We start from the raw sequence: 23738 nt of genomic DNA, 5'->3' as shown, positions 1-23738 counted from the left end.
CATAATAGGAAGATAATACGCTTCAGCGCACTAGAACCCACGTACTTTTGCATTGACACAGTTAAATTATTTATGTTAAATTCAACTTCATTATGACGTCATTTTTTCTTACATGGCTACTAAGTAAATATTTTTTTCATGTCAAAATGTTACATCAACAAATTTAATAGAAAAAATGTTACGATGTTAACAATTTGACCTGAATTTTAAAATATAAAAAGAAAAAAATTAAATTGAAGGTCTAAATTTTAATTATATTAGGAGCATAGGTATTTAGAGCTTATTTTAACCCATACAAAATATGAAATGGATAAGGCGATGGCCATGAAAAGTTGAAAGATTCACCAACATCCTCCTCATCTAATCCAAAACAAAAAATCCAATGCCTCTCACTCTTCCGCCATCTTCAAGCTTCTCTTTCCTCTCTCCCACCGCCAAATCCACCCACAGCCACCGTTTTTTCACTATTCCCCATGCATCCACCACCCAACTCGCCCCCAAGCCTCCGCCGGTCATCAAGACAGCTCCCGTCATCGTCATCGGAGCCGGCTTCGCTGGCCTCGCCGCTGCTACCCGTCTCAACTCCGATAACATCCCTTTCCTCCTCTTAGAAGCTTCCGATGGTGTTGGTGGTCGCGTCCGTACCGATGTCGTCGATGGTTTTCTCTTGGACCGTGGCTTCCAAATCTTCATCACTGCTTACCCGGAAGCTCAAAAGCTGTTAAATTACAATGAATTGAATCTCCGGAAGTTTTACTCCGGTGCCAGGATTTACTATGATGGTAAATTCCATACTGTTGCTGATCCTTTGCGTCATTTCTCGGATTCCCTTCTGTCCCTTGGAAATCCCATTGGGTCTGTTCTTGATAAGCTGCTTATCGCTTTGACGAGGGTTCGGGTTTTGAGTAATTCCTACGAGGAAATTATGAGCGCCGACGAGGTTTCGACAATTCAATTGTTGAAGAATATTGGTTTTTCGGATTCGATGATCGGAAGGTTTTTTAGACCCTTTTTTGGTGGGATTTTTTTCGACCCACAGCTTGAAACTACTTCGAGACTCTTCGATTTCATCTTCAAATGTCTCGCTCTCGGCGACAACACTCTTCCGGCGAAAGGAATCGGCGAAATTCCAAACCAATTGGCAGCAAAACTGCCGTCCGATTCACTCCTGTTGAACACCAAAGTGGTTTCCGTTGATTCCGATGACTCGAATTCACCGTCGGTAACATTAGAGAGCGGCGAAATCCTCAAGAGCGAACTCGGGGTAATAATGGCGGTTGAACAACCGGCAGTGGACAAGATTTTGGCGGGAAAGAAACAACCGCCGCCGCCGCCGGGTCAGAGAAAAAAACCAGCCCGAAGTACGGTTTGTTTGTATTTTTCAATGGACCAGGGTCAAGTTCCGGTTCAAGACCCGGTCCTGTTTCTCAACGGTTCAGGTAAAGGAATTATCAACAACATGTTCTTCGCTACAAATGTAGCTCCATCATATGGCCCTTCGAACAAAGCATTGGCGTCGGTATCGTTGATTGGGTTGTACGAGAACACCGCCGATGATGATCTAAGAGCTGAGGTTATTAAGGAGCTTTCGGGTTGGTTCGGAGCTTCAAAAGTCGAGTCATGGCGGCACTTAAGAACATATCGAATCGGTTTTGCACAACCGAACCAATCACCACCTACGGATTTGATGAAGAATCCCAACATCGGACCGGGTTTGTATTTGTGTGGTGATTATATGACTTCGGCTACCTTTGATGGAGCTCTGGTTTCAGGTAGAAGAGCGGTGGAAGCTTTGTTAAAAGACCGGGCATTGGCTCTGGTTTAAGAAAACCATTGTAGATATCGAATTCTTTTTCATGAACATTAGCGAGAACTACTTCATTATATGAAATTGAATATAATTTATTACCAATATTTATAGCCTGAATACTATAGCTTAGAAATACCAGTTAAGATCAGTTTCCATGATGCTTGATTGATACTTAACCAACTTCACAATTGAGTTTCTCTTCGCTTGAATAGTATAGCCTATAGAATGCTCAAATTATGAGTAGCGAGTGCAACAACAGTATTAAAGTCTAGTTGATCTAGTTAGCCCCCAAAAATTATAGTTTTGGTTTGTCTATTTCTTTTTTTGTCATTTTTGGTCCCACAGAGTAGCTTTGTTCAAGCAACCATTCTCCGTTTTGATGGTCATTATGACCATTGGAGTATGCTAATGAAGAATTTTTTTATGGTCAAAGGAGTATTGACTGATTGTTGGGGCATGTATTGAAGCACCGATGGAAGGCGAAATTTTGACGAATGCCCAGAATGCAGAGTTCAAAGCGAGAAAGTTGAAAGATTTGAAGGCGAAGAATTATCTCTTTTAAGCTATTGATCGTCTCATCTTGGAAACTATTCTTTGCTGAGAAACTTCCAAGGATATATGAAATTCTATGAAGAAAAACTATCAAGACTCTGCCAGAGTGAAGTGAGCACAACTTCAAGTCTTGAATACAGACTTTGAGACTTCATAGATAAAGGAAGGGGAGTTTGTCACTAGCTATTGTGCTAGAACCATGGAAATATGCAACAAGATGTGGTTACAGGGTGAGAAGATGAAGGATGTTACCATAGTGGAGAATATTTTGCGCTCCATGACGATGAAATTTGATTATGTTGTTTGCTCCATTGAAGAGTCAAAAGACATAGATGTACTATCTCTTGATGAGTTGCAAAGCTCCTTATTGGTGCATGAGTAGAAGATGAGTCATAATAAACTTTTGAGGAGCAAGCTTTGAAGGCTTTTACTTTTATTTTTTCTTCCAATTCTAGAGGAAAAGGGTAAAGGTAGAGTCATAGGTAGAGGAAGAGGAGATCGACACAATAGAGATGATGGAAATAGAAATGACAACAAGAATTTTAGAACCAATGATGACCAAAGCAAAGGCAATGGACGAGATTTTGATAAAACCAAGATCAAATTCTTCAAGTGTCAAAAGTTTGATCATTATTGTTTTGAATGTTATGTTAGATTACCTAATGACAAGGATGAATAGTCACATTTTGCTGAGAACAAGGAACGAGTTGAGACCTTATTGATGGCAATTGAAGTTGAAAAGGAACTTAAACTGGATGTTTGGTATGTGGATACAAGTTACAATAACCATATGTTTGGAAGTAAGTAACCTTTTCGTATTTAAATAATGATTGTCATTCTATAGTTAGCTTTGGTGATTGTTCTACTATGGATGTGATGGGAAAGGGTAACATCAATATTAGAACCAAGAATGGTTTTGTGGAAACAATATCTAATGTATTATAAGCTCTTGCTTTGAGAAGCAATCTATTGACTGTTGGACAATTGTTAGAAAAAAAGCATGTTGTCACCCTCAAGAATGGAGCTTGTGAGATTTTGTTCGAAAAAATTCGGTTTGAAAACAGTTTTCTTATACATCAGAAAATTAAATTTTGAAACCGACCCGATTTTTTATATTTATAGTAATAAACCTTAGACTGAAATGGTACATGTATTTTGGATAGAAGGATCCTTGTCATTCCCGACTTTTAACCAAACGATATATTCCACTATTCTCGTACCACAAACTACTTCGAGTGTGGGCTCAAACCAATTAAATTAAAATAAAAAACTATAAATTATTTTCTTTTACGTGGAAAGAAAAATTCTCTTCTCAAGAAACTAGCAAAATTGTTATTCTGGAAAAATATATTTAATAATCAAGAATAAATTCTCTTTATTTTTCAGCAGAGTAACAATATTTTAAAGTTCTATAAATAACTCTACCAATGCCATCTATTTATAGGAAGAGAAAAATAGAACCCTTGCTGAATTGTAAAAATTTATTTTAACTAGAAAAACAACTTCCTAATTAAAGTAGGATTATGGTGGATGACATCCCCTAGTATTCCTACTAAGGTTGTTGTCCCCTTCACATACCAAGAGGGGTTTTTGGGCCTCTCTCACAACAAGTCCAATTATGAGTACTTCCTAAAATTTTTGAGCCAATACTTTGTAAAATGATTTAATCCGATTTTATTTTTCTATTTCCCAAAATAAACTTCAACATTTTATTCAATTAAATAATTTTCTCATCTCAATTTTACCTCAGTAAAATTATGATGATTTTACCACTGGTAAAATTTTTGAAAAAAATATATTTAATATTTCACAATTTAACTTATTCATTATGATTGAATTATTTATTTTCATTTTCGGGCTTTAAAATAGCTCAAAAACATAAACTCATTCTTCTGATAATTTTTAATTAAATCATCTACATTTGCAAATGAATCATTTCTCATTTCTCATTTTCATTTTCATTTTCATTTCCATTTTCATTTTGAGAAAACCACATTTGTTTCCAAATGATTTTATTTCTCCATTTTGAAGAAAACCATAATCATTTTTTAATGTTTTCTATTTCTATTCATTATGTTCATTTCGACTCAAACACACAATTTATTTCTGGTTTCAATGAGCTAGCGGAGGGACTGATTGGACATATGTAATTAGGGCTCAAATGATTTATAATTAGGTTTCGGTTTTTCACCTATAATCATAAACTCATTTAATCACGAAGTCATTCCACTATAATATCGTGATTGAGCTCTCCCTAACAACATACCATTACGAAAGCAACTACTCGGTGCTCATGCAATGACCTTGTCATACGTGTGTTACCCTCATAAGATATCCTTAATCTCTTTGGATAATATCTGTTCTTTTAATATGATCCTATTTTGTAACACCCTAACCTGTATCCGTCGTCGGAACAAGGTTTAGGAGCATTGCCAGAGTTTACCGATCAGACTCAAATATTTCATATTACTTCACATTCAGACTCAAATCTTGTCTTCCACCTACATCAACACTTAAACACATTCCCAATCCAATACAAGACATTTAAATCAAGCCAAAACCAAGTCATATACATGATATTTTTATTAAATGTATTCATAAACTCTATCTTACCTAATTGATCAAATTCACATATATGCATATTTTACCAAATATGCTATCTTGATCCATTCATTCATGTACTTACCATCATTTGATCATTTTAAACACACATCAAGTATATTAAGACTATTTACACATCAAAACATACCAAACATAGCCCTTTAAATGGCTATTTACAACCAAAATATGTATATGCCATCAATGGCCAAGTTAACCTATACATGTCATTATAACCAAAATTAGTTTCATACTTGTACCGAAATTGGGCCGGTGGATAGTGTGAGTGATCTCCGCCAAGCTTCCAACCCAATGAGGTTTCGAGAACTATAAAACATAAGAAATACAACTGAATAAGCACTTAGTGCTTAGTAAGCCTGTATAACAGAAAATTTACATACCACTCATTTACATTTATAGTAAACATACAAGAATACATCCAAAGAAATTTGGCCATTAGCCTAACACACATAACCTCAGCAAATATGTTAATCATGTATTTAATGTAAATATCAATAACAAGGATGAACTCATCAAATATCGGGTTTCCAAGTATTTCATGTATATACAGATAATGATTTCATTTTGATTTCATATGTTCTCATGTCAGAATTTTACCCGTTGAATCGTTTGAAATCTCGATGGATACTTGGGTAATACACACGAAGTGTACAATACTATAAATCTGTCAATTCATATTCGGGAGTACTTTTACGAGCACTTAAACAAAAAGCTCTCTCTCAAGCACTATAACGGGAATCTCACAAAGAGCCTATAACGGGTCTCCGAAGAGCAATTAACGGGTAGCTCCAAAGAGCACTTAACGGGAAGCACCAAATAGCCATATAACAGGAAGTTAAAGCGAGCACTAACGGGAAGCTTACAAAAAGCCTTTAATCAGGAAGCTCATGAAGAGCCATATAACGGGACGCTCAGAAGAGCTGCAATGTGCCCACAATGTAGGGTCACAACTGATCGGGATACTCCGAAAAGCATTTAGCGGGAAGCTCACAAGAACACTATATAACAAGAAGCTTGAGAGGACTTATAACGGGACGCTCTTTAGAGCTACAGTATGTCCGCAACATATGCAAGACCACTACCTTTTTGGGAAACAAAACCCTGTATCCAATCGAATTTCATTCATTCAAACAAGATTTAACATTTATCGGGTATTTTTTAGATATGTGATCAGATTTCATATACATGGCCAATACACAATTCACATACAAATCATTCAAATCAATTCAAACATATAATTACACAATTAAGTTACACGAACTTACCTTGATAAATGTTCGTGAATCATAATATACTAATCAGATACTTTTTCCTTTCCTCAATCCAATTCCGTATTTTGTCTTTCTGGATCTATACAAGTAAATTTAACTTAATTTAATACAATTCATAATCAATTCAATCCATTTCACATCTTAGGAAAAATTACCATTTTTCCCCTATACTTTTAATTAATGACGACTTAGTCCTTAGGCTCGGAAAAATGAAATTAATTCAATTTAGTCCTTATTCCAAGCCTATCCAATTTTTACATATAACAATAATAGTCTATGAATTTCTCAAAAATCAGAATTTTTCTATGAATTTTACAACTTATCAATTTAGTCCTAAAGTCACAATTTCATGAAAATTTCCTTTACAAAAGTTATTTATCTATCAATAACCTTTCATTTTCTACCATGAATTTCAAAATTTCAGCATACTCATCTATGGAAAAAATTTATACTTTAATAAGTTTGCAAATTGATCCCCAAAATAGATAGATTAGGTTATTACGATCTCAAGAATATAAAAATTTCTAAAAACAGGACTTGAATACTTACCGAATTGAGCCAAATAAGTTTGCTCAAAACCCAATCTCCATAGCTAGGGTTTCCATAGATTTTATTTGGGAAAGATGGTGAAATAAGATGATATTAGATTTTTATCATCTTTTATTATTTTACTTTCAAATTTTATCTTTTTCTTTTTCTAATTTTCGATGGGTGAATCATAATAAATATCTACTAACTCCATTTAATGGTTTACTTGCCATATAAGGACCTCAAATTTTGAATTCTATAGCTATTTAATCCTTTTAGCTACTAGAACTCAGCTTTTGCATTTTATGCAATTCTATCCTTTATATAATTAAACATGTAATCGGTAAAATTTTCTTAACAGAGTTTTTATACGATATTCCTATCATAATTCAAACCATAAAATAATATTAAAATAATTTTCTTTTCAGATTCGAATTTTTGGTCCCTAAACCACTATTCTGATTTCACTGAAAATGAGCTGTTACATATTTTATCTTATAGTAATCATTACATCTTCTTTCATGAAAAGTCAATCACATCAAATAGTGATCGAGTCATCCATCACAAAGACGAATGACCTGTGACCACATTTACTTTTCATCAATCATGTAATGCTAATGAGAGGATATCATTTACCTATGTTTTGGGCTATGAATTCCACTATTGTAAATGACACTACATACTACAGAAGTCGTACACCCAACGCGCTAGCTTTAGATTCCTTATCTATTCAAACTCAAGCTTTTACTTACATCAAGTGTACGAGTCACACATATATAGTCCGTCATCCACTTAAGATTTTGTAACACCCTTAACCCGTATTCGTCGCCGAATTAGGATTACGAGGCATTACCGAACAAACACAACCATCCTTAATAAACAAAGACATTAAAATCTAACTAATATAGACATTGCAAACTAGCAAATCCATAAGAAAATAAACCATTTTAGTATGGCTATTATAATCATATATAATACAACAAAATACGACCTTCAAAACATTTATCTAGTCTATACATGCCATAGTTAGAATTTAAATATTTAAAATACCGAGATAATAGATAAGGTGATGAACTTGTTGACGATCCCCGAGCTTGAAGCTTGATCTAAAATCTATAAAACAGAGAGACGTAAACGAACAAAGTAAGCTTATATAGCTTAGTAAGTCTATAACATAACTAATATATATATAAGTCATATAATTTCCAAATCAAATTCACTGAATTCGTAATTAACACAAATAATTATTTTATTAGCATTTTCTGTCTTTAAACCATTTTATTTATAATCAAATATATATATACCTAATAAACATTATAACCGAATGCAAACATATTCATCAAATACTTACAAACAAATGTATATACACCTCAAATACATATATATACTTATCCAAGGCATTTGCCGAATATATATATATTTATCAATTGCCTATCAAATGCATATATATTTAATATATGCATATACCGAATGCACATATATATAGATATTTAATAATTGCTTAGACCGAATATATATATGCTCATCAATTTAATATAACCAAAATCATAGCTATATCAATTGCATATTCTCACATAATTTAAACAGCTTCACCGGCACTTAGCCTGCTAGGTTTTAAAACCTGATTCGGTACACCGGCTTTTAGCCTGCTAGACTTATAGTCCGAAATGTATCACCGGCATTAAGCCTGCTAGACGTATAGTCTGAATAATTTCACCGGCATAAAGCCTGCTAGACATAAAGTCTGAATTATTTCACTGGCAATAAATCAGATTAGTACTGAGCTTTAGCAAAAGAATCTCAATTCACAGAAGTTGTATATCATATTTGTATATAAAATCCACTTAAAATTCAGCTCAATAATTTATAAACCATATCTTTAAATAACATAGATAATATAAAGTTCAAACATCAATTCCAGCTCAATAATTTCATACTTCCAATGCTATTCAAGAACTTTACATGAATAAACATACATAATTCATTACAAGAATATATACTTGTATATTAACATAATGGAACCTCATGTAACCTTGTATAATTGTCATACCTAATTTCACTATAAACTCATATACATGTATGTATACCTGATCATTCGAATATAACATATATATATAATTACCAACTCACATATATAAATATAAGTTACATATCTTAATCAAATCTAAGAGTTTATACATATATATATACATATATTCGAACCTAATATACATATATATGTATAAATCATACTTACCTTGGATTAAACCCAAGAATCTATACATATACAACATTCATACTTCCACTAAATTAAAAAAAAAACTATATATATATATACACATATGTATATATATTCGATCATTATGTATATAATTATAAATATAAATATATACATATTCGTACCTTTATCTAAATTCAAAGTTTATTCATGCTATTACATATATTTTGAATCTATCATATACATGTATAATTTCATACCTAATTTCATTACAAGAGATTTTCATAAATATACATGCCTATCCGAATCTCACCTTTACTTATATAAAATTTAAACCTATAATTTAACTCATAAACTTATACAAGATTATACTTGTATATTCGAAACTATCAAATACTTATATAAAATTCATACTTATAATTCAAATTATAAACATTTAATTACAGCTCATCAAGTATACCATCGATATACATGTATAAATATTGATTTAATAACTTTTAAATTGCTAATAGACTTACCTCTGACAACGATAATCGAAACGGAACGATTAGTCAACGACTTTAGTCTTCCCCCGATCCAAGTCTGATTTCTTTAATTGTTGATCTAAACACATTCAAATTGAACTCATTCAAATATAATTTCATTCAATTTTGTCCAACAACACATAAATGGGAAATTTACCATTTTACCCCTACTATTTAACATTTTTACAATTTAGTCCAAATTGTACAAAACACAAAATATTTCAAATTGACCACACTATGTTTTGGCCAAATATTTCCTAGACCCATATAGATCCTTGCATGTCATTTATTTCACCTTTTAGTCCCTCAATTAAATATTTTCTTACAAATTAATCCAAAATAATTAAATTCATCAAAAATTCAAGAACACACATTATAATCTATCACATATCTTTCATATTTCATCATCAACTATTACCAAGCTCAAGTATTCATAAATGGCATGTCTCAAAATCACTATCAATTTCTAAAATTAAAGCATGGGCTAGATATAACACGAAACAACGATCACAAAAACACAAAAATCATCAAAAACCGAAACCAAACATACCTTAAATCAAGCATCAAAGATGGCCGAATAGCTTGGTTGTTCTTCTTTTATTTTCTTTTCTTAGTTTCGATTAGATGATAATGAAATAAAAGATGATGGTGGTCTTTATTTGTTTAATTATAATATTATAATATAATATATATTATAACATTTATAATTAATATAAAAACTATATATATTGTACACATAATGCCGCCCACTATTCTATTTAATGGTTAAATTGCAAAACAAAACCTCCATATTAAAAGAATAACCACTATTCAGCCCGTTTTTAGAAATAACCATTAAATTTTTATTTTATGCGATTTAATCCTTTTATTTAATTGGACACTCAAACGGCGAAATTAAAGTACGGAATTTTCACACTAGTAAATTCACACATAATAAACATAGAAAATAATATTCAAATATTTTTCTAATTCGGATTTATGGTCCCAAAACCACTGTTCCGATTAGGGTAAAAAAATCGGGCTGTTACAGATTTAGGTATGCCACACTATGAACGTCACAAGTGAATAAATGTATAAACAGATTCAAGATCTATTCTTCTTGGGTCCAGTCTGATGTACTATCAATCCAATCAACCACATCTATGTCTCTATCTTCTGGGAGTCATCCGCCTAGATGCCAAAGACAAAATATTTCCCTAATTGGATTTGGCAGACGTCATATTAGTCTTTCAATCGGTTTGCTGATTTATTATTAGACTAAGAATATGTCTAAGCTCGTCTACTAATATAAGTTGTCTTTTCGTATTACAATCCTGTAACACCCCTAACCCGTCTCCGTCGCCGAATTAGGGTTACGAGACATTACTGAACAAACACAACCATTTTTATAATCAAACTGATCACAAATAAGAAAATTAAATTACTTTTGCATAGCTATTTATAATTTACAATCAAAATCTAATCAACATCGTACTCAAACCTATACATGCCATAAGATTTGGTTCAAATATTTAACAAAATACCAAAAGTAGTCGATAGTGTGATAGACTATGCTGATGATCCCTGAGCTCGTAACGCGTCTCCAAAATCTATATAAAAAAAACAAATGGACAAAAACAATCAAAGTAAGCTTTTATAGCTTAGTAAGTCTATAGCATATCTAAAATACATATAAAAGAATCATATAATTCTTTAATTAAATTTATTGAAATCACAATTATCAATTATAATTACTAATCAACATTGCTATATTAAGTTATTTTGTTTAAATCTAAATGGATGTGTATTTATCTAATACACATAAACGGACAAATGTATATACATTATATGCATATAATCAATTTACTAACATAATCATTAACTGCATATACTGATTTCTATAATACTTATTGTTCGCACTTCATCGGATCCATTTAAATATAATTGTTCAAATACATATACCAAAAGCATAATTTTTATACTTATCAACTATAAGTGCCGAATGCACATATACACCTATACCCACCTATGCCGAATGTATACATATATACACACATATATATATCCAACAATTTCATGACAACCGATATATATATACATACTTACTATTCACAAAGATTTGAACGATTATATAATCATCAACCACCTTGATACAATGTTCATAAACTTATCCATTTCATATAAACAAAATCATATATATTTATACCCAATACATAGAATCACTTAATTTAAACAGATTCAACGGCACTTGGCCTGCTAGGCTTATAGCCTGATTCAGATCACCGGCACGTAGCCTGCTAGGTTTATAACCTGATTCAGATCACCGGCACGTAGCCTGCTAGACTTAAAGTCTGAAAAATTCACTGGCATTAAGCCTGCTAGGTACAGAACCTGAATATCACAAATAGGAGAATAATTTCTCATATAACCCTTACTGGCATTACACATGTTTAAAACATATACGTATAATTCATGTAGCATTAACCACACTTTCAAGAAATTGGCAGACCATAGCTCAGTTATATCTGTACTTACAATCCATACTTTTAGCTCAATACAAATAATTGTATATACGCTTATACCCATTCAAACCACACTTATTCCATAATATATAGTTCATACCTTAAATTCAATTCCAAAAATTTATACAATTATATACATATATATATTGAGACTTCATATACATATTTTCATAACTTCCATACTTCAATCAAATTCAAAAACCCTATATATTTATATACACATATATTCGAACAATATATAAATATCTTTAATTCATAACATTAGATTCAGTTCACAGTAATTGAAACATACCTTCGAACCACTTATATATATATTCGCACCATATATATGTATTATACATACCTTTGCTTAAAATCAAGAATTTATACCTATGCAACATTCATACTTTAACTAATTTCAATAACTTATATATATATATGTATATATATCCTAGCATTATATATACATATACATATACATGCTTATTCAAATATCAACTATACTCTTATACATTTCTTACCTTTATTTCAACCCATAAATCTATACAAGATTATACTTGTATATTCGAACATGCTATATATATATAAATATCATCCATACTTCAAAATTTATTCAATCAATATATTTTTAAATATAGCTCAACACAAAATACAATTAGTATACATGTATAAATATTAACTTAATAACTTTTAATTGCTAATAGACTTACCTCGGATATCAGCGGACACGATCGACTATTCGATTACTTTCATTTTTCCCCGATCCAAATTCGTTTTCTTCGTTTCTTGATCTAAACATAATCAAATTTAACCTTTTTATTCATCAAAACATTCAATTAAGTCCAAAAATACATAAATGGGAAAATTACCATTTTGCCCCTAACATTTTACACTTTTTGCAATTTAGTCCTTTTTGCACAAAACACAAAATACACAAAATTTGCCCATACCACACAAGGGCCGAATATTCATGGTTCTCATACAAGTCCACACATTGCATTTATTTCACATTTTAGTCCCTCAAAAATTTATTTTCACAATTTAGCCCTAAATACTCAAATTCATCAAAAATCCCAAGACAAAACATGTTAATCTAAGACATATCTTCCATTATTCATCATCAAACATCACAAAATACAAATATTCATCAATGGCATAACTCAAAATATTCATTAAAATAAGAAATTCAAGCATGGGTCGGGTAGTATTCAAAGCAACGATCTCAAAAACGTAAAAATTATCAAAAACCGAACAAAAACTAACCTTGAATTAAGCTTCAAAAGATGGCCGAACCTAGCTTAGGTTTCTTTCTTTTTCTTTTCTCTAGTTTCGGTCAAAATAAGATGAAAAATGTGGCTTTTAATTTGTTTGTCTTTTAATATATTAACTTTATAATATAATATATTATTATAACCTTTATACATAATATAAAAACTATAATTTATAAGCATAATGCCATCCACTATCTTGAATAATGGCCTAATTTCCTATTAAGGACTTCACATTATAAAGACATTAGCAAGTTAGCACTTTACACATTAATTAGTCAATTTCACATTTTACGCGATTAAGTCCTTTTATTAAATTAAGCACACAAACAATAAAATTAATTCACGAAATTTTCACACATGTAAATTAACATATAATAAACACATGAAATAATATTAAAATATTTTTTTGATTCGGATTTGTGGTCCCGAAACCACTATTCCGATTAGGGTCAAAACCGGGTTGTTACAAATCCGACCATGTAATATCACTTAGTATTAGTTTAAACATTGGACAACCAATGAGCAACATTTACTTCCATTTTTTTTTGCGAGCAAAAATCATATAAGAACAACCATAGAAACTATATTAATGTGATCAATGAATTTGTTTTATTATTCAATCTCTTTGAAAAATTACAAGTGTACTTAGACGAAATACTACACTTTAGACACCAAATTTAATAGATTTATGATCCATCTAAAGGACTTATTGTTATTTTGAAAATGAGTCAAAAAAGGTTGTTTCCATTTAAGATTGAGATTGTTCATGTAACAACCCAATAGTCAAGGGTATCGAAAAGTGAGGTTCGAGACTTCATTTTCGTAAAATGAACTCATAGATATTTTTATTATATACATACGAGGTTAGTTTAGTAGTAAATTAAATTTTGGATAAGTAATTTGCATGAAATTAGAAATTATTAAGGTATATGGACTAAACTATGAAAAGGTCAAAAGTTGAATTATAGATTAAAATAAATAAAAGGGTGTCATAATGTTGCCTACATAAGAGTATGGGGGCCTAGTAACCAAAGCTAGACACGAAGGGCCTAAATTTATGTAGAGTCGCCACTAACCAATTAGGGCTAGGTTGGTTAGCCACCTATCGTCTAAAAATCTAGAATTAGTATTATAGAAAATTTTTAAAAATCTAGACTCGATCTCATCACCTAATTTTGGGTTTGGGAGTACAGTTACGTGTGCGGAAGGTTATAGTAGCCCCCACAATGCCTATTTGGGGATAGTCCTATGAGGTCTTAAGAGCTAGAATTTTTTTATTTAAGCATATTAATGTATTAATCTAGGTTAAAATCTTATGGAAATCTTAAATAAAAACTCTAAAGAAAATGCCTCCAGTTTACTTGTAACTCGATTAAGACATGTTCACCAAACTTATCTAATTTGAAACTTAAATTAGAGATTTTTACTTTTAACGGGAACCCTAAAAGATACCTAAATAATTCTAGTAAAATACCTTCAATTCCTAAATTAATTCTATTTTAGAATTCTAAAAAAAAACCTAAAAATTACCAATGAATTAAGAGAAATATTAAAATCTGTCTACAACTTATTCGATTCTTTATTATTGTTATTGTTATTATTATTATTATTATTTAAAGATTTAATTAATAACGTTGAACCTATCAAGATCTTACGAAAGTATCCTATGACGGGTTTATGATTTATCTTACTTTAAAATTTTAGATCTAAGGTTTAAATTCGTCAAAATCCTAAAATATTATATCTTAAATAACATTTATTAGCTTTCTTAAAAAGTTTCTAAAATAAAATACTTAGAAAGACCTACTACAAAAATCTTTAGTTTTAATCTTGAATAAATTCCTAAAGCATATTTACATATTAATTTAAAATTCTAATCCTATACGATATTTGAAATTAGTGTAAAACCCTAAAAAAATCTTACATATTATTTATAATATTTCTAGGATATATGGTCGATAAGATCATAAAGACTAACCTATATCCGAATGTAAAAATCTTATTGTTTCATTAAAATGTAACACCTACTTAATTAACTTCATGTCAACACTTATAGGATGGAAAAGCGACCGAAAGTTTCCTCTTTTAAAACGAATAGTAATAAAATAGGAAAATTAATTAAATTGGCTAAAGTTAATGAAAAGTTAAATCTCTTTAAAAAAGGGCAATAATGAAAAGAAAACTTAAATAAATGAAATAAATAAGACATTGACATGATGATAATAATAATAACAACAATACACCTTATTCATTATACAATAAAAGAATCAAAGTAACATAAACAAATAATATTAAAATGCATGTAAGGGGAATGTGTAAAAAAATATAAATATAACTAGATATGAAAATAAATAAAGACGAAATAAGAATAAATAAAAATTATACAAGTGTGAATAAATATAAAATATTAAAATAAAGTACATAATTGATATTAAATATATAAGGTATAAATGCAAATGAAAGGGAAGATTAAAGATGGAAACAAAATGACATAGTTTGGTTTTGAGACTAAAAGATAAAAAAATGTGGAAGACAGAGGACCGATATAGTAATAATTTGCTTTTAATTTTTAAATTTCGGATTAAATCGAAGGTTTGAATAACAAAAGGGTTACGAGTGTAAATAGGCTATAGAGTGAGGGCGTTTCTACAAAAAATGATGTATTTTTTGTAAATTTAAAAAGTAAGAGGGTGATAATTAAATTACCCATTTTTGGCACCTATAAATAAAAAAAATATTCAATTTTTCATTTTAATCTCATTTTTTTTCGAAAAAAAAACTTCTTCCTCTTTCTCTTCCTCCTTCTATATTGGCCATGGCTCCACCGCCAGAGAGCCCAACGGCTTTTCGGCCTCCAGTGGTGAAGCAGCTACATACGGTGGCTGAATTTTTTTTTTTGCAAAATCAAAATTTTCTTTAAAAAAATCACTACTTTCTTAAAAATAAAAACTTTATTTAGAAATAGTTGAAAAAAATTAAAACTTTTTTAAAAAATAAACTTTTCCTTTAAATGACTAAAAAATAGATTTTTATTTAAAAATCTAATCTTTCTCTTTTAAAAAAAAACCACCATTTTTCTTAAAGATCAAAGCTTTTATTTTGAAATAGTTGAAAAAAAAATCAAAATTTTGTTTTAAAAATTTAAACTTTCCTTTAAAATGATTAAAAAAATTATTTTTATTTTTTAAATCTAAACTCTCTCTTTTTTAAATAAAAAATTTTCCCAAAATCAAGCTTTTTTTTTTTTAAAAAGAAACCTTTATTTTAGAAAGAGGAGGGGAAAAATAGAATTTTTGGGGGCTTTTAGGGGCGGAGGACCGACGGTCTGATGACGTCCCTTTCATCGGAGCCGAAAACCCAATCCCTCATGACATGTCTATGATAAAGAAAAGAAAACAAGAAGAAAAAAAGAAACTAGAATGCTGGTTGTTGTTGTTGTTTTTTTTTACCTTTTTTTTTTAAGAATAAAATATGAAAAGCCTCCATTTATTTTCTTTCATTTCATTTCATTTATATATATTATTTTTTAATCTTGTTTATTTGTAAAAAAAATAATATTTAATAATAGTAGTAGTAGTGATAATAATAATAATTTGAGCCCTTGACAAGCCCAAAAAAAATGTATTAAATTGATCAAAATCGGATAGGCTTCGAACGTCCCAAAAAACAAATTATATGAGCCTTCAATTGTACTCGGAAAAAAATAGAAGTCTACAAAGGAGACTAAAGTAGAAATTACACCATTAATTAAATGGTTGGATGGTGAACTGCCATGCTTTAATAAATATGTATATGTATATTATAATTATGTATGTTATATATTTAGTTAATTAATAATAATAATGATATTAAACAACTAAAACCATTCTTTTATTTCACATGCAAACAAATTAAAAAGAAAAGAAAGAAAGGGGAGAAGAAGCTTGGACGGTGGTTAGTTAATTTAGTTTTTTTTAATTTTCATATTTTTGGAATCTCGATACTTAGAACTATTCGGCTCATGTTGAAGTTTTTAGTATTGTTCAAGATTTTAGATATTGTCATTGTTGAATAGTTTAAGTATTAGGGATTAAATAGATAGATTTTTAAGGCAGAAGTGGAAAAAGACTAAATTGTAGAGTTAATTATTGATTTTGAGCAATAGGGATTAAATTGAGAAAAAAAATCAAAATTTAGGGATATAATTGAAATATAGAGAGTTAAATTTAGCTTAAAGTGAAATTAGTACAAAAATATAAAATTAAATTGGATGTTAAAATTAGTCTTGATTTAGAGACTAAATTGAAATTTAAACAAATATATTGTAAAAATTAAAAATTTAATGTGAAAATTGAATTGTGTAATATTAATGTATTTTAATTGTTTTATTCCGTAGCTAACGTCGTACTGGAATCCTCGAGTAAAAAGGAGATAGATAAAATCGAGGTCGAATAACTCAAAATTTACGATTTGTGTTTCTATAATACTAATTAAATAGTAGATTATTGCATTTTTAATTATTTGCATATGGTAAGCATTGAGGTGTGTACTTTGATAATTTTGGATTGAATTGAATTATAGTTGATTGGAATGGACTAATGGATGCTTTATATCATCGACATCACATGGGGCTTGCAAGATTATTGATAAAGCTTCAACTGCATTTCACAATAGTCAGAAATTGACATTTCCATAGAGACCCCAAACAAGTTTAAAACAATCAAATTTGCATCCATGATTGGATCCCAAAAGCAGTACCCATCCACGAACAAGCACCCTTAGATTTCAACACTCCAAACACCACCAAGGCCATGCTAGCAACCGCCATCCTCACCTTAGGCTGCCTTATAAAAGCAGCAGCCAATAGTGGAAGCACCGTACCGATTGCAGTTTCTCATCATTTTCATCCCTCCTTGATGAACCTTTTCGCTTCTCTCTTTCCATTTGAGCTATTTCTACATCCCTTTGAGTGCCTACAGATACGCACTCTCTTATGGCCATGCTACAGGCGCCGGCTACCAAACCTGCAAAACCGGAAACAATTACAGCTTTGACGTCTTCTTTAACTGAGGCCACACCCATCATTAGTGATGCAACGGAAACCAACCCATCGTTGGCTCCCAAAACAGCAGCTCGAAGCCATTGTCCTCTTTGGGAGTAATCCAATACATCAACAGCAGGCTCCTGAATCTGATTTTCTTCAGTGTCTATGATGTGTATCGGTGTTTCAACGTTGTTAAGCGATGAAAGTTTAAGAGATTGAGAGGCAGCCATGATGAACAAAAACAAGAATATATAAGTAAGAATTGGAATAGTGGTGAGATAAGAAGGCTTGTGGAGGGCACACGCCTTTGATGAAGAGAATTTATACAGAAAAATCTGTAATGATGTGAGTGGATTCACAATGAATACGATGGCACACGTTCTAATAAGTAATTATTATATTCCCCATCGGTTTTTAGTTCATTTCTTGAATAATTGGATTCCACTATACTATTCCACCCAAATCTAAGAAAGTGTAGAGCCTGTTCATACATGTGAGATATTTGAATATGAATATAATATATAATAAATTACAAGATCACATATATTACGATTGGAATCCTAAATCTATCGATAGTTTTTTCTGAATTTTGGTAAGTTATAATAGGAAGGTAAAGACCTAACAGCAACGCAATTAGCACGACTCGAATTTAAGTTACACTTAGAGTAATGATCACACTGACCATCAGACTAATATACGGAGTTTTAAATTATTTATTTTTTTATCCGTAATTAAATTGAAATGCTCAAATATATACAAAGGATTAATTAAATTAGTAAAGATGGCAGGCAGTGGTAGGTCTAATGGATTGCTGACTTAGAAAGCATTTGATCAGAGACGAAGAGATAACTTACAATTACTATATTCATAAGGGAAGAATATAGACAATATAAAGAAAGTGCAATGTGTAGACGAAAGTGGGAAAATAGATCAGCCCTAACGTACTATATTTGAAGTGTGTAGTCCACATACTACTTTCATGGAAACTGCAAAAGAAAGGTAAAGATTATGCTTTTCAAATCGTATATATTCATATCAGCTTTTATGATGTTTGGAAGCTTTATTTTCCTTTTGTGGGCTGATTCTTACAGCTTCCCCACAATTGTTGATTCCAAAATTAAATTCCTCAGTTTTCACGTTAAGTATGGAACTTTTTTGCTCTCCACCTGCACTGACTCTTCTTGCTGTCAGTACATTTATGGATGTTTTTAGACTTTTTTAAACGAGGCATCAGATCTTCTCGATCTGATTGATCTGATGGATGTAACTAATTTGATTAAAACACAGTTTAACCGATTCAAAGCAACAATTAAAATAATATTAGTATTAGGGTAGATTTAGATGGGCGATTGGGTGCAGCGCGGTGCGCTTAGTTTACCTTTTATTTTACGTTACAGTATCGCTACAGTATCTAATCTCACCGCCACCGCTATTTTTACACTAACCACAGGTAAACGCACCGCCCATCCAAACTCACCCTTAGATTATAATGGTTGAAACTTTAAATTTAATAACCTAGAACTTGTTATATTAAATCATTAAGAATAAAAATGATACGTGAAAGTGTACTTGAATCTAATAGTATGTTGAAATATTTAAATTTTATGGTTTTGACCTCCCAAATTTGTACACCTATTTTAGAGAAAGTGGATTTTTTTTCACGAAGTTAAGATATTAGAGACATCATAATCCTAATATATAACTTTTATACATTAATTAGAAATAAGTTGAGCATACATACATATTCGACTTGTACTTTATTTAATAACTGAATCTTAATATGTCTTAACCGTATTAGATCATTTTTAATTTTGATTAACATTTTTATTGTAGTAAATAATATGTAATTATTTTTATCATATATTTGATGCCCGTATTATCGAACTATCTCTCATTTGGTAACACACACACACACACACATATATTACCTTATAATTACATGCCACAATATAACTTTAAGAGCTCAAAACTTTACTATCATAATAAAAAGGTATTTCGAAAATCTCATCCTTTAATTATTTTAGCATACAACTAAGATAGCTTTCACTATATATCTCGTAGCTAAATCATATCCCAATAACATTGAAGCATTTAAAATTATTAACTCATATTAAATCTGAATGCCCTCAAAATGACATGACACCTATATGAGCAGGGTGCTCATGAAAAAACCTTGAATGGTAGTCCCTTAGAAAGCAGATCCATAATCATGGAGTTTGTTCGAATATTTTTTATAGGCATTTGACCATTCCGAACTCTTTCTTTAATAAACAAGAGTTTAAAGTCTATGAACGTCGACATTGATGTGCTCCTATTGTTATTAGAATAAATTACTACAATTTTTCACAATTCACAATCTAGTGATAAAAATTTGCATCTATTTTCCAAAAAAAACTTAAGTCTGTATACCTGACAATTTCTAAGTTATCAGACATTTGATATGTGATCATGTAACTTTATTTTTTTGTGAATATGCCATATGAATCATTTGACTACTTTCTAGTGATCCATAGTCAAATTGCAATGTTTAGACACGTACAAGCTTGAGCATACATTAAACTCCTTATTGCAGAAAGCATGAAATTTTTTTTGCATTTCTTTAATCTCAAAATTACTTTTAGGGCATTAATCTAGACTGAATTTATCTCTTTTAACATAAAAGATATCACTTTATTTACTATCTTGCATATTAAATCTCACCCATACATTTTCAATATAGACACTTTGTGATAATCTAAGAATACCTCGAGAATAATCTTGATCTATCTAAATCCCTAATACAAAAGTTGTGTCACTAAGATCTTTCATCTCAATTTTTTTTTCTAAGAACCTCTTAGTTTCATACAACATGCCCATACCGTTGCGTTATGTTACTGATATATAAAACCTATAAAATATAGTTACTCCTACTTAACTTGCGGTATACACAATTATCAACTAAACTCATTTCGAAATAGAATGAGATATTGACTTTGTAATTTTGTAATACCATTGGCAAGAGTCTTATTTAAACAAATTTCTTTAATTTGCAAACCGTTACCTTTACTTCTCCCAACCCAATTTTCTAGTTGCAACATATAATTTTTTAAATTAATGTACCTATTGAAAAATGCAATCATGGTATCTATCTAATATAGTTCATGGTAAAAATATGAAAATAAAATCATTATAGTTTTGAAAAAATGAGAGAAAGTCCCTTTATAATTGTGCTCTTCTTTTTGTGTAAAAAAGCAATTTACAAACATGGTGAAATTATTTAGAAAAAAAATGATTTTATGATCATTGATCTTATATATTGTTGGCAACACACGACACTTGCAAAGTTATTGATAAAACATCAACTGCATTTTACAATCGTCTCCTATCGACATTTTTAGACATGGTTCGGACAAACAAGTTTAATCCTTACGAAATTCATGAAACTAACCATGAACCAAATTTGAGAGAAGAAACAATTTACAATGAAGCAAAAGCAAAGCAAAAACAAATCAAATTTGCATCCCATGATTGGAACCAATCAACTTGGTGAGCCCAAAAGTAGTACCCATTGCCATCCATCCACCAACAAGCACCCTGGCACTAGATTTCACCACGGGAGTTCTCCCAAGCAAAGCACCCACCACTCCAAACACCACCAAGGCCACGCTAGCTACCGCAACAACCACCGCCATCCTCACCATAGGCTGTCTTATAAAAGCAGCAGCCAATAGTGGAAGCACCGCACCAATTGCAAAAGCCAAAGCCGACGCGGCAGCGGCTTGTGCAGGATTAGGCAGTTTCTCATCATTTCCGTCACTCTTTGATGACCCTTTTAGCTTCTCTCTTTTCATTTGAGCTATCTCTACATCCCTTTGGGTGCATACAGATACAAACTCTCCTATGGCCATGCTACAAGCACCGGCTACCAGACCTGCAAAGCCAGCAACAATTACAGCTTTGATGTCTTCTTTAACCGAGGCCACACCCATCATTAGTGATGCAACGGAAACCAACCCATCGTTGGCTCCCAAAACAGCAGCTCGAAGCCATTGTCCTCTTTGGGAGTAATCGAATTCATCAACAGCAGGCTCCTGAATCTGGTTTTCTTCAGTGTGTATGATGTGTACGGGTATTTCAACGTTGTTAACCGATGAAAGTTGAAGAGATTGAGGGGCAGCCATACTGAACAAAAGTAAGAATATAAGGGCAAGAATTAGAATATTGGTGAGATAGGAAGGCTTGTGGAGGACACACGCCTTTGATGGATAGAATTTATACAGAAAAATCTGTAATGGTGTGAGTGTATTCACAATGAATACGATTGCGACTACATCATAAACAAAAGAGTGTGGAAGGCACACGTTCCAATAATTAATGATTATATTCCCATATTCGACCCAAAGTGTAGAGCCTGTTCATACATGTTAGATGTTTAAATATCAATTCTAAGTTTATTTGTTCAGCCATGAGCTGGAGCAACAAATATTTTTATATGAATCAAGTTTTTTCAAATTTTGAACATATTTCAAAGGTCTTAAACTCACTGAGTATAAACTTTTGATTAAAAATAATTGCATGAGTTGAATCATTTACTTTTGACCCCTAATTAAATCTTAGTGCTCAAATGTATACAATGGATTAAATTTGCAGAGTGGTAGGTCAAGTGGATTGCTGACTTAGAAAGCATTGATCAGAGACTAAGAGATTACTTATAATTTCTACATTCATAAGGGAAGATAAAAGAATAATTATTAATTTTTATATATTAAGAAAGTGCAATTTCCACACGATAGTGGGAAAATAGATCAGCCCCAACATGGTATATTTGAAGTGTCTAGTCCACGTACTACACCTCTTTATAGGCTAAAATAATTAAACAAAAGCTTGATTTCGTTCATCCTTGAATGACAAGTAAAAGTACCATGAAGTTCTTGAATTGCATTTCAATCCTCTATTAGAAATATAGTTAAACTAGTTCCTATATATTTCGAAACGTACAAATTAGCTCCTCTATTTTTTTTTTTCAGTTAAATAATGATGTGAAACATTAATTTAAATGGTTAATTACTTTCTTCTACTTTAGTGAGTACTTATTTTTGCATCTCCTATGCTTTCGTATCTATTGATGGTGTGTAATCACCGTTATAAAATTTCGATTACTCATTTTTGCACTCCCTTAACAATTACAAACTTTCCCATTTGAAGATTTTATTTTTTAATACCCTAAGAAGTTTTAATATTTAAGTTAATAGATTTAACAATTTTGGGTTTAGAATTTTTAATATATATTTTTGGGTCCTAAACAAGGACTCCATGAGTTTTGAAATTTTAGAAAATAATTATTTTTTAAATTTATGGGAATAAATAAAAGATAAAAAGTGGAATTTTAATTTAAAATATAACCCCAAAGCAATCAACACGTCTCCAGGTGGAGAAATAGTGAAAGGAGCTCCTTGTCTTCATCTTCTTCTTTGCGGCCAAAGA

At 31.0% G+C, this 23738-nt stretch overlaps 2 protein-coding genes and 1 pseudogene across 2 annotated transcripts; 1 reads left to right on the top strand and 2 right to left on the bottom strand.

Annotated features, from left to right (window-relative positions):
- The first annotated feature begins 296 nt into the window (after positions 1–296).
- Positions 297–1912, top strand: LOC107898085 (15-cis-phytoene desaturase, chloroplastic/chromoplastic). The gene has a single exon (XM_016823636.2). The coding sequence runs from the start codon at positions 383–385 to the stop codon at positions 1823–1825; it is 1443 nt and encodes a 480-aa protein (XP_016679125.2). The 5' UTR covers positions 297–382; the 3' UTR covers positions 1826–1912.
- Positions 1913–17874: 15962 nt separating this feature from the next.
- LOC107898355 (vacuolar iron transporter homolog 2.1-like) lies at positions 17875–18631 on the bottom strand (annotated as a pseudogene).
- Positions 18632–21530: 2899 nt separating this feature from the next.
- LOC107898913 (vacuolar iron transporter homolog 4) lies at positions 21531–22546 on the bottom strand. Its single transcript, XM_016824484.2, has one exon. It carries the CDS (start codon positions 22433–22435, stop codon positions 21764–21766), a length of 672 nt encoding a protein of 223 aa, XP_016679973.1. The 5' UTR covers positions 22436–22546; the 3' UTR covers positions 21531–21763.
- Between the last annotated feature and the right edge of the window lie 1192 nt (positions 22547–23738).

Source organism: Gossypium hirsutum, chromosome D04 (genome assembly GCF_007990345.1).
Source record: "Gossypium hirsutum isolate 1008001.06 chromosome D04, Gossypium_hirsutum_v2.1, whole genome shotgun sequence".
NCBI classification, from domain to species: domain Eukaryota; kingdom Viridiplantae; phylum Streptophyta; class Magnoliopsida; order Malvales; family Malvaceae; genus Gossypium; species Gossypium hirsutum.
The sequence above is the reverse complement of the archived record's forward strand: the minus strand, read 5'-3'. Positions and strand labels throughout refer to the sequence as shown.